We start from the raw sequence: 11,375 nt of genomic DNA on the forward strand, positions 1-11,375 counted from the left end.
GCGAAGCTTACCTCGTATTGATCGGTAGCGTTGTCTAACCAATGGCTACATCGACGTACGCGAGCAGGTCGCGAATTGCTGAATTTGTTGTAGATAGCGTGCTATGCAAAACATGATTTGGGAGAAAATTCGAACAAAACATGAAAAATAAGAAAAGAAAAAAAAGTTGTAGAAATCACACTAGGTTGTTTTTTCAAGGTTGAGATCGAGGGGAGCGACGAACTACCCAGTCACTGGTAACTCCCTATCCCCAGGTCTACGCTTAGAGAAAAACGAGTCCCCAGTCTCTCCCGTCGTTCCTGCATGCTTTTCTTTACCCCTCCCTACAAACAAGCTACAATCGGCGTCAAAATTGTTGAGACACTCTTATCCTTTAGAGTCGATTTCAAGCTCGGTGCGCAAATGGCCCCCTCCCCCGCACCCCCGGGACAATATCGTGTTTTTCTGTTTTCTACGAGCCTTGTCGACAGCGGTACAACATTGATTAGGGTGGGGGAGGGAGGGGTATCCCGGAAACGTACTTTTTGGACAAGTTTTCTTTACAAACAATGAATGTGTCGTTGCCAGTGTGCTCTGTTGGTAGCTGTCTCAACTAATTTTGTCGCCGATTGTAGATATCGAACCATGAGCCACATTTCTCCATCTTACCCCTATGATTCTGAAGACTCGGATCATAACGTTTCCAGATGGATCTTTGAGAGTGTACGTGCTCTTTCCCGCAAGAAGAGATACTATAAATAAGAAGTTCAATGGAAAAGAAGAATAAAAACGAGCGTTCACAGAACTAGCCGCAAAACAAACCAGTGTTTACTTGAACTATAAAACTGCTTCTTTCATTTGGAATTAAATTGCTTAACCTTTCTGGTGCTTAAAATTGTATCAGCTGTGACTAGACCGTAACAGACTACACTCGTACCGTATATACTGAGTTTGACAAAAACAACTTCAATCATGTATGGTTGTCCACTTACAAGTTGCAAGGATGATGAGTACTGCATTGACGGCAAAGACAACTGGGTAACAGTCTCGGCCAAAACACTGGACATCGGCTGCGGAAATTCATAAGAAAAAAATACATTAGCCTCTTTTGTTGGAGTACGTTACAGCCAATAATATAACGCAGGCTGCATTGAGTCAATGGAGTCGACTCGGGTTCCCAAATTTCTAGTTTCTAGTTTCTAAAGAAACTGTGGTGCTGCGTCCGTGGGAGAGTGAAACAGGAGAATTTGGTTTTACCAAACGTGTTGATAAAGGCCGAATTACCACCGTGAACGATTTGGAAAGCTGACGTTTCGAGCGTTAGCCCTTCGTCAGAGCTCTTCGTCATCGCTCTGACGAAGGGCTAACCCTCGAAACGTCAGCTTTCCAAATCGTTCACGGTGGTAATTCGACCAATTTTCCTGTTGGTTACGTCGTTAGACCACGCAAATTCAATGAAATGAACACATTTTATTGACGTGTAAAATTTAACAAAGCAGAAAAAAACGAGGAAGGGAGGGAGGGGACGTGCAAGGCAAGAAACAAGCTTGGGGACGCCGGAGACGCATAAGGGGGCAGCGTTCCCATGGCCGTAGCTAGCGGAGGGGCAAGAGGGACAGTTGCCCCACCACCCCCTCCAAAGAAACATTTTTTGAAAGAAAAATTAATGTAGTCTCTTTCTGGAGTGTTGGGCAGATAGTTTGGACTTTACTGATATTACCTTTGAATCTTTTCACAGCCGATTTGCTTGTCTTGATTGATAACGATATTTTTGAGGAAAATCCATTTGGAGACATCATAGACTAATCTGCTACTTAGCGATTCATCAATAGTTCAATACGAATAATAATAATACAACTTTACTGGGTAAACACAAATTACTGGTAAAACCAGTAGTTTACAAAACCTTAACCTCTAAAAGTACCTCTCTTTCTAAACTTGGACTGATCAATGTTTACTTATGACAGAATATCTATGAAAGTAGCGTTGCAATTTTCTGCGTTTCAACTTGTTCTTGGAGAGCATTGCCCCCAGACCCTCGTAACGACTTGCGCCATCGGCGCTCACTTCTTTGCCCCCCCCTCCCCCCTCAGTCAAAAATTTCTAGCTACGGCCTTGGTTCTATTCAAGAGATTAGCATCTTTTTTAACCGAAACGAAAAAATGTTCGCATAAGAACATATTTCTCTTGAAGAATGGATTTGGGACACTGTGCAGAGACATCAGGATGGCTGCTGTGACGAAACGCGAAAAACTGAGGATCACACTCTTTAGTGACTGTACTCACTCCTGATCATGGGAACAAACCACATGCATAGCACTGCTCCAACGTTCACTGATGCGTAAAACATGGCAAAAAACAACTCTAGCATATGTTCCTGCCAAAACAAAAAAATTTTCAAATTTCAAAAACATAACTTTGGGAAGGTGGTTTTCGAATTTGAACGTTCGCATTCAACAAAAAAATTAACTTGTTTCTTTTCGAAGCAGGAGTAAACTGATTGCTGTCCGGGTGAGCATCTGATGTTGATTAGACGAGCCATTTCTATAGGACGCAAGGAAGTACGAAGGTTTGAAACCTAACACTGGAAAACATTTGTACCTTGTGGCCCTCTTTCATGATTTATATATCAAGGAACATTGAGCGACAACGGCAACGAAGAAACTAAAAAATAACAGGTTAAAAAAGCAAAAGCAGTGGTTCTGCACGCCCTACACGGGCGCTTTGCATTTAGAAACGGCAAAAGTGACCACGTGCCCACGTGCCCACGTGCCCACGTGCCCATGATTTTCCCGCCATTTTTCCCGTTTGCCGGTCTACGTGAAAGTAGGCATGTAACGGAAACGACATGAAAAACTTGCTAGATAATGTTTTAAAGAAATTTTAAATTTAGCGGGCTGTATAGCGGGCCGTAGGTATTGTAAAATACGACAATAAAAGCAAGGTGACACACGCTAACACCAACCCGGTGTGGCCAACACATCACGCATGCGCAAACAGCTGTCCATGGCTGCTAATTGACCGGGTGAAATGGTTGTGCGCATGCGTGATGTGTTGGCCACACCGGGTTGTTAAACCGGGTTGGTGTTAGCGTGTGTCACCTTGCTTTTATTGTTGTAGAATACGGCCCGCTAATTTAGCCAATCACAGCGGGCGTACTATCTGAGAGATATAATAAAAGACCAAACTGACCTGGTCTTTACGAAACTGGTCTCCACCAAAAGCTGCCAGGCAGGGCTTGATGTTACCACATGCAATGGCCATTGCAAACAACGAAATCAACGGTCCAATCCTGAGAGAAGAGTGGATAATGTTAATAATATGACCTCACCTTTGCGCATTTACCAGTTCTAGAGAGATTTGCGCGGGAACAAAGCCTCAAGAAAGCGAGCGTATCTGCTTTGTTACCTCTGTTAGACCTCTCGCCCGAAACAAACCAATGGAGAGCCTGTTTGTTTTACTTTTGGACTTTCGTCAAACTATTAATGTCGCCAAATAGCGGTCGTTAAGTTCACAATCCGTATATTTGAGTAGCAAGTAGAATTCTCGAACGTCCTCACAGCAAAATGCTTTAGAGGATAATTCAACAGTGTCTCTTGTCATTTTACCCAGTCCTACCTGTGTGTGAGTACAACTAAACAACTAAACAACAGAGAATTGATAATCGACACACTTTATTTCTGTTGTAAAGGTCACGAGTGCCTGCGGTAGCCCTGTCATTTTGCTTTGCTTTACATTCACAAGCTAGTGCGGTGAATATACAAATCATATTCTTATTTCTTTTGGAAACCACTCAACCAATCAGAGTGCTGGAAACTCTTTGTTCATCTCAGAAATGCTGTGGTTGCTGTTATTCCAGCCCAGCATTTTATAGCTCTAGTGGCATTCAGACATAGGCATTTGACACTATCATATAGCAATTAAAAAGTGTGAAATAATAATAATAATTATTATTTCACATTTGTTGTTTTTTTTTATGATTTTGGAAAAGAAATATGGAGACTTTTGATCAGTTGATATTCTGTGACTTAAGTAGAATAAGCAATTTAAGTTGTGTAAGGTTGCCTTAAGTTACCTGATTTTTTCGGCAATTTCTTTTTAAGTCACCTTAAGTTGCCTTGAGTCGCTTTAAGTTGCCTTAAGTTACGGCGGCTTAAGGTCCCAGAGTAGGTCTTTGCCCTTAGCAAAATTTTTTATGTTGTTATAAAAGAGGATCTTCATTCAAGAGAAGAAGTATTTAGTGCTTAATTGAAAGCTATTGAGGCTTGTTTGAGCAATTTTAGGTGCGGATTTGTGGTTACCAAAGACAATGTACGATGTCACAAAAAACCGTTCTGATCGAAACGTGATGCGGGAACAGAGGCAGTCACAAACTGATCCGAGACTTTTCAGTGAGAACGGTACTTACGAACTCCGCTGACCAATGGTATCGACACTCATCAGTGTCAGGAATATTTCGGATACAGAATACAGAAACAAAGTGTAGGCAATGGTCCTATAAATGAAAGGAAAATGAATTTTACTAATAATACTAAAAATCCAAGAGCGTGCTGACAAAACACGTTTCCATCTTTGGATAATCAAAATTGTAATTCAGTAGTTATGGAACCGCTTACCACTGCTGCGACAGTCTAGTAAAAATCGACGGCTTATGAGGAAATGCAGCACGCGACGGTAAATTTTCATATTTCCTGGCTTTGCTTCGATGTCGTTGCTCAAGTAAAAAATCTCCTTCGCGAAACATGGTAAAGGCTACAGGAACGTCACGATTTTCTCGATTGTTATGTTTTGCAGCTATCCAAGCTGTGAATGAAATGGGAATGACCGAGGCTAGGGGAATTCTCGTCATGTTGCTGAACTTGAAGTTTCCCATATGCCACAGATTTTCATTGTTGTTTGCAGAGAAAGAAAGAATGCCAAACCTGAAACGCACGTGCAGGTTGCGCATAGCGTGAAAAGTGTGCGCATGCGGAGTGTACAGAGCGTGCAAAGCGTGCGTTTTCGTTCAATGAAGATGCTGTTTTGTGGTTATTTTGTTGCCATTACGGGGATTCTGCAAAGTGTTTGCGTGAAACGGCAAACCGGAGGCTGCTTCATCTATTGTAAAAGTGTGAATTTTTTTAAAATTCTAACCAGGCTCGCTTCTTTTGCCGGAAAAGTTGATCGATATCTGGAGCCATAGATAATAGAGGGGAATGGTTTTGAAGCTCGGAAGACATCAAAGGAGCAAACAAAGATGCCAAGATTTAGGTTGAAAAGTCCACGACCGTGCACAATCTTTTGTTTTGTGCTCATACATTATGCATGAATTACGTAACCAACACGTTTCTGTTGGTTAGTTCCTCAGTACGCAGTAAACAACTGTTGTGTTCTGTGCACGGTCAAGGCCAAAAAAGAGAACAAAAACACACAACAAAGAAATTTGTCGGGCTTCATAGCCATCCCCCTCTATTAACTATGCTGGAGCTAACAGGCAAAAAATGAGAAAACATCAAAGTTTCTTGCATTTTTGGCAAAACTCAAGTTTGATGTCACCTTGCCAAATCTCTCTATTGTCATCGTTTTTCCAAACTCTTCCAACTCCAAATCGCGGCATGCTTTGTACGTGTTCCTCTTTACTCACCGATATTTTCCAAGCCAGCTATCAGCAATCATGGCCCCGATCACACCCGTAAAGTAACTTGTCATACTAAAAGCATGATAGATGCTCTTTCCGTTAGCCTTGTTGAACATAAGGTCCTTTGTAAGATACAGCACCAACACCGCTAAACAAGAATGAGCCAGACAGGTTTAAAAATTCTGGCTTTTACTAAAAGCAAAGGCATATAGCCTTGGGTTCCTTTCTATAGTTACTTCGATTTAGTTAACGACTTCTGAAACAGTTCCTTTGACATGATGTATGAGCAATTTGGAATAAACGAACACGTGTAAATTTTTTTAAAGGCAAACAAAGTTGCAAGAGCTCGTAGGGTGAATGCAATTTGAAGCCTGTACGGTGTTCATAGACTGATCAGGTTTTCAAAATAATCAGATCTCAGCTTCATGAACCGCTTTTCGTTTTCGAAACGTCATAGGGCCTTTTGAGAAACGGACCCCTAATTATGACACGAATTCGTGTCCTCAAGTCGAGTCAGCAGACATCCACAACCTCAAACCCAGTCAACCAATCAAATGCACTTACTTTTAATTCCATAATAAGAAAAACGTTCAGCAAATTCTGTAATCAGTATTGGCCATGTCGCCTTAGGAAATTTTGTAAACCAGTCCTTTCGAAAGAAAGAAATAATAGTTTAGCGTGTTATTCTTCATCTCGTCAAAGTTCGTCGATAAAACAAAGTAATTTGCGGAACCTTGGTGTTACCCTGCATAGCAAGCGTTCCCAGCGGGCGAGGAGCGAACTCTTTTTTCGGCCGCGCGAGAATAGGGCGAGCGCAAAAAAAAAAAAAAAAAAGGAGGTGGGAGGGGAGGAGAGCAGAACAAACGGACAAACCCCTCAAACTCCCGTTCGCCCAAGAACGGGGTTTCTGATTGGCGCGGCTTGGATTTTTTGATTGACACCTCTCAGTCCCTCATGTCAAAATAATGTATTGCTCGTAGCAAGCGAATGAATCTGGGAAAGCAATGGGCCATTTCCGAGTTGTTGTCTGTCTCGGTTTCGAAGTGAGTCTTGGTGCTCAATTATTGTAAGGGAAATGAGTTTAATTTGCATAAGAATACGCAACTAATTTCCATTTAAATGGTTGTGCACCAGGACTCGCTTTGAAACAGGCATGCAGCAACTCGGAAATGGGCTATTCCCTTTCAGTGGACTGATTTTCACTTTTCGCTCGCTTAAATCGCTCACTACGCAGGCTAAATGGCGGAGAGGTTTTCTTTTCAAGAAATAACACATCAAGCAGTTAGCTCCTTTGTAGATGAAGGATTTAGCGGTGGCTTGAGAGAAGAACAACAAATTTCGATGTATTGAACAGCTCGTCCAAGGGGGAGATTTGCTTGCTGTTCTTCCCACTGGTTTAGGGAAAAGCTTCATTTCTTACGAAAAACAATGCTTACGTATAAATTATTAGTCCTCTCAAAAGACTTCAAGAGGGATTTCGGCAAGCTGGTAAACAGACTCCTAAACAATTCAATCTTGCGAGATCATTGTCTTTCATTTTGCACCGCTGTGGAGCAATACTGTTGAAATCCTGTAGTTTATGCCGACGCTTTGGGATTTTAAGCCTTGACATTATTGCAGAAGCAAGTGCGACACTATTTATAGCTGTGCCATTTAATAATTTTAACATCACTTTCTTCAATACACAAGCGCCAACTTACACCACTAAACAGAAAATTGTGTACGAAATCCTAGTGATGTTGGCGGGCTTGCTTACAACATTTCAGGTGCTCGGGCATTTCGATTGAAACACTTTTGTTCACAGCATTTGGAACCTCTTTGCAGCGGTTAGCTGCCGCATGCATTTACCTTACCAAACATTAAAATCTGAAGCGGCGGCTACACGAGCGATTTTTTGCTCGCGCTGGTGATGCGATTTTTTTCAAATTTTGTCACGTCGCCTGCGCGCAAGGGTGGCTACACTTGTGACAAATTTTAGCGACAAATTTAAGGCCGTGCGAATTGTATGCTTCAAGAGACCTGGGCACTATAAGCAAACATTCCTACTTTAATTTCATTGGCTAAATACTCTTTAGTCGCGTCGCAAGCGCGGGCAAAAAGTTGCAGGGTGGCTACACGGGCAACTATCTCTGCGATTTTGTCGCGAAAGTTTCAACTCTGACGACTTTTTTCTTGCGATTTTTTCACCTGTCGCCTCGCCAGTTCAAGGGTGGTTACACTTGCGATTTTCATCTCGCGCTGGCGACGCGACAAAATTTGAAAAAATCGCAAAATCGTGTAGCCGCTGCTTTATCGTCGCGGGAAATTCTTACGAGAACATTTCCATAGTTGGACTTTGAGGCCGCCTTCGGGAAGAGTATCTGTTTTCTAATTAAGGACGGTGCCCACTATTGTTATTGCGCATACGTTCTGCACATCTCCAGATTCTCGGATTTCCTATCGCTGATGCTTACTAATACAGGGATATTTTTGCGCAGTTTAAAACTATCCGGAGAAAGTAGGTCTTAGTAAGTACTCTTGGTATTCAAAAAGAAAATTGGGGATAACCATGCATTTTTGAGAGATAATTAAGTTTCAATAAGAGAAAGAACGCCATACATTGCTTTGTATTTTAAGCTTTTTACGAATATTATTCATGAATTATCTTTGAAAAATGCGTGGTTACCCCCAATTTTCTTTTTGGATTTCAATAACACTTGTTAAGATCTACGTTTACTGCATAATCACACATCGGAGCAAAAATATCTTTAATTAGTAGGCACCGTCCTTAATCAATATTATCGTTATTTTTCTTGTCAAAGTTTTGAAGCTTCTCTTGCCCAAAGTTCACTCCCTCTGCTCCCGCTAGGTCAGACCAAACATTTTCATGGTCAATTTATGACAGCCGATGACACATATGACAGGTCAAGTGGGCAGTTTGCAAAATGCAGGCGTTTGTCTGCAGGCCTTCTTGTCTCGCCCCACTTTTCGCGCGGCCAAAACATTAAAATACGCAGGCTAGCGCAGTCTACCTTGGTGTTAGTGCAGCAATTTCCCGCTTTCGACTGGTCTTCCTCATCTAAAAAATAAACAAAACGAAAATTAACTCCTGTTATTTTATCTGAGTTGATATTAATGACTAGCAAGACGAGTGTACAGTGATTGGACAAGCCTACGTCCCGACGCGTTACCCCTGAATTCACGTGAACACTTCGGAGTGTTGAGAGAGATTTCCGACTGTTTGCATGAGATGCTAAGCTACTATTAACGGTGGTTTGTATTACGCAGTGCATCGCGCACACAAAAGGGCTCATGGAGCTGGAAGTTTGAGGAAGATGAGGTCTTTCTTCTTTTCTTTGCATTTCTTAGGTTAACTGTTCAAGGTCAACAGCCTATATAGTCAAGTGTTAGAAGGAGAGGACCTTGTGACCCCTAATGCGTGGATCAGCTGTAGGTTTTCCCTATCAATTACAATCGAGCAATTCAACGCAAGGCGAAGAAATACGCTTTATAGTTTTCAGTGTACGCGACCTTAAGTAACTTAAAACTGGGAACAAAATGTGTATACGCAAGAAAAGAAAAGTTGTACAAGTCGTTTATATAGAGCAGTTAAATAACGCACCCAAAGAACAACACACTAGGGCCGTTTATACGAGAGAAAATAAGCCGCGGCTAACTCTGGCCGCGGCTTACGTAAGCCGCGAAAGGAACTATTTATACGAGTATAAACTCCCCGGCCAGGATAAGCCGCGGCTTGAGAAAGCCGTGAACGTAGATTTTGTACCATTTATACGAGATGTTCGCGGCTTACGTAAGCCGCGGCTTATTTTCTCAGGTATATTTTGACTTCGCGTTAAGCGACAGTCATTGGAAAAACCACACTAAACACCACACAACAGTGAAAGATACAGATTAACAAGATAAATTTAATGTTTAAGTACCGTATTTGATTCTTTAAATTGCTAAGTTATTTCAAGAGGCTTCGGCTATAATCTGCAGATCGGCGCCATGGACTCTGATTGTGCAAGGTTGTACCGGGCACGAAAAGCAAGGGCGGGATCCAGGATTTTTCGTTGGAGGCGGTGCACCCTAGATCCGCCCCTCTAAATGGCTTTTTCAAAAACAGTAAACAAAAAAAAAACGCAAATGGAATCAGTCAAATAATGAAAAAGACAATAGTTTTCAAATCAAACAACTGACAACTTGTTTTGACCATTTAAACTTGAAAGAACATTCTTATGTCACCTTGAAAAATGCTTCATCGCGGCTTCAAGTACAAAGATTATAGAAAAATATTAAAGATGAGTGGTTCTGGAAAAAAAAAAAGTCTATGGTGCGGAGCTGGCAAAAACAGGACGAAATGGAAAGTCTTACTTTCAGTACCAAAGAGCAGTCGCCGTGAATTCTGGTTTACAAAAAGGCTTGCATACAATTATTTCAGTGGAAAGAGTGCTCTTGCAACTCTTTGACACTCTCGAGTTTTCATTTGGCCGGCAAAAAAAACTCTCCTCGGTACTTTTCCTGCTTTGGGCCTGTAGATTACCGAAGCAAATTTTGGCAGGAAAATCGCGGATAAAGTAAAGGTTAAACGTCTAAGTTTCGAGAAAGAAATGGGTTTGTTTTCGTTGATGAAGTCCTGCAGCCAACGAAGTGCAATTTCCAGCCTATAGAATGATGATATGACAAGGTTTCGTAAATCACAAACCCTTTATTCAAGAAGGGAAGCATTGAAAAAAAATACGCATTATTCTAGGTAAGATTTCAATGTTTATCTCTTAATGCAAACCCGTCCAAAATTGGTTTACTTACTTGCCGGCTCGTATGCTATGTTGCTCTCTGTGCGATCGCGTAGTGAAGTCATGTTTTTTGTTCAATCCCTCCAACAACTTGTAATTTACGAAACTCGAGGTAAGTTGCAATTGCGGAGCTGGTCTGCAAACTGTTTGAGTCAACTCTGGGACATAACATTACAATCTTTTGTTTTGAAAACTGAAATAAATGACAACTGTCAGTCTTATCTGTCAAAGTCCGCTATTGGAGCAGGTTTGACTTCTCAAATAACGCACCGGGTCAAAAAGGGCAAGCGAAATACTGGAACCTGTAATCCTGGCCTTACATAACACCAGTTGTTCAAGCGATGGATAGCACTATCTGCCGCCGGATAAACAGTTATCCAGTGGATAAGTCATAGCGAAACCAATTACACTATCCACGCTAGAGCGGTTTTCAAATGAGTGTCGTAAAACCAAAACCATAGTAATTACTTTAACCAATCAAAAAGGACGGAGACAATCCAGTAAACCAATCAAAACTCGAAGTAATTACTCGTAGCCTACACAAAAGGCGGGAAGATGTGCACGCGCGAGCCACAATTGGTTTTGGTTTCACTTCTGATTGGTTGAAAAAGTGGCGCGAAAACTTTGAACCAATCACCGAGTGAAGTAGATGCAAAACCAAAGTAATTCGCTAATTACTTTCGACACTCAATTGAAAACCGCTCTATCCAATGGATAGTGACTCATCCGATGAATAGCGTTATCTCCCCGGGGCGGGGGGGTACTCCCTTATAAGGGCTTAATGGGGACGTACGGCCAGCAAGGGTATGTTTTTCGGGAGTTTGTCTTGAACAGGGTATCGAATTTATCATTTTTTGTCTTAATCAGGGTATCGATTTATCAATTTTTGTCTTAAACAGGGTATCAAAAATCGGAATTCTGTCTTAAACAGGGTAGGAAAATCAGCGAGATTTGTCTTAAACAGGGTCAGGGTATGAGGGGCTGCGCCACACCTCCCCACCCAG

The 11,375-nt window shown here is 41.7% G+C and overlaps 1 protein-coding gene across 2 annotated transcripts in view; it reads right to left on the reverse strand.

Moving 5' to 3' along the window:
- LOC138038613 (solute carrier family 15 member 2-like) overlaps nt 1-10,544 on the reverse strand; it is a 27,551-nt gene extending 17,007 nt beyond the window's left edge. Inside the window, exons 1-10 of one of the 2 annotated variants that reach the window (XM_068884594.1) lie at nt 10,385-10,544; nt 8,608-8,654; nt 6,161-6,245; nt 5,603-5,744; nt 4,388-4,474; nt 3,172-3,271; nt 2,266-2,356; nt 972-1,049; nt 649-731; nt 12-101 (exon numbers count right to left, since the gene is read on the reverse strand). In XM_068884594.1, the coding sequence (XP_068740695.1) occupies nt 12-101; nt 649-731; nt 972-1,049; nt 2,266-2,356; nt 3,172-3,271; nt 4,388-4,474; nt 5,603-5,744; nt 6,161-6,245; nt 8,608-8,654; nt 10,385-10,436 (855 nt within the window). In that variant the 5' untranslated portion in view covers nt 10,437-10,544. Of the gene's footprint in view, nt 1-11; nt 102-648; nt 732-971; nt 1,050-2,265; nt 2,357-3,171; nt 3,272-4,387; nt 4,475-5,602; nt 5,745-6,160; nt 6,246-8,607; nt 8,655-10,384 lie in introns of those variants that run through there. The other variant, XM_068884595.1, reaches the window with a different exon arrangement.
- Between the last annotated feature and the right edge of the window lie 831 nt (nt 10,545-11,375).

This window comes from Montipora capricornis, chromosome 2 (assembly GCF_036669925.1).
Source record: "Montipora capricornis isolate CH-2021 chromosome 2, ASM3666992v2, whole genome shotgun sequence".
Taxonomy (NCBI): domain Eukaryota; kingdom Metazoa; phylum Cnidaria; class Anthozoa; order Scleractinia; family Acroporidae; genus Montipora; species Montipora capricornis.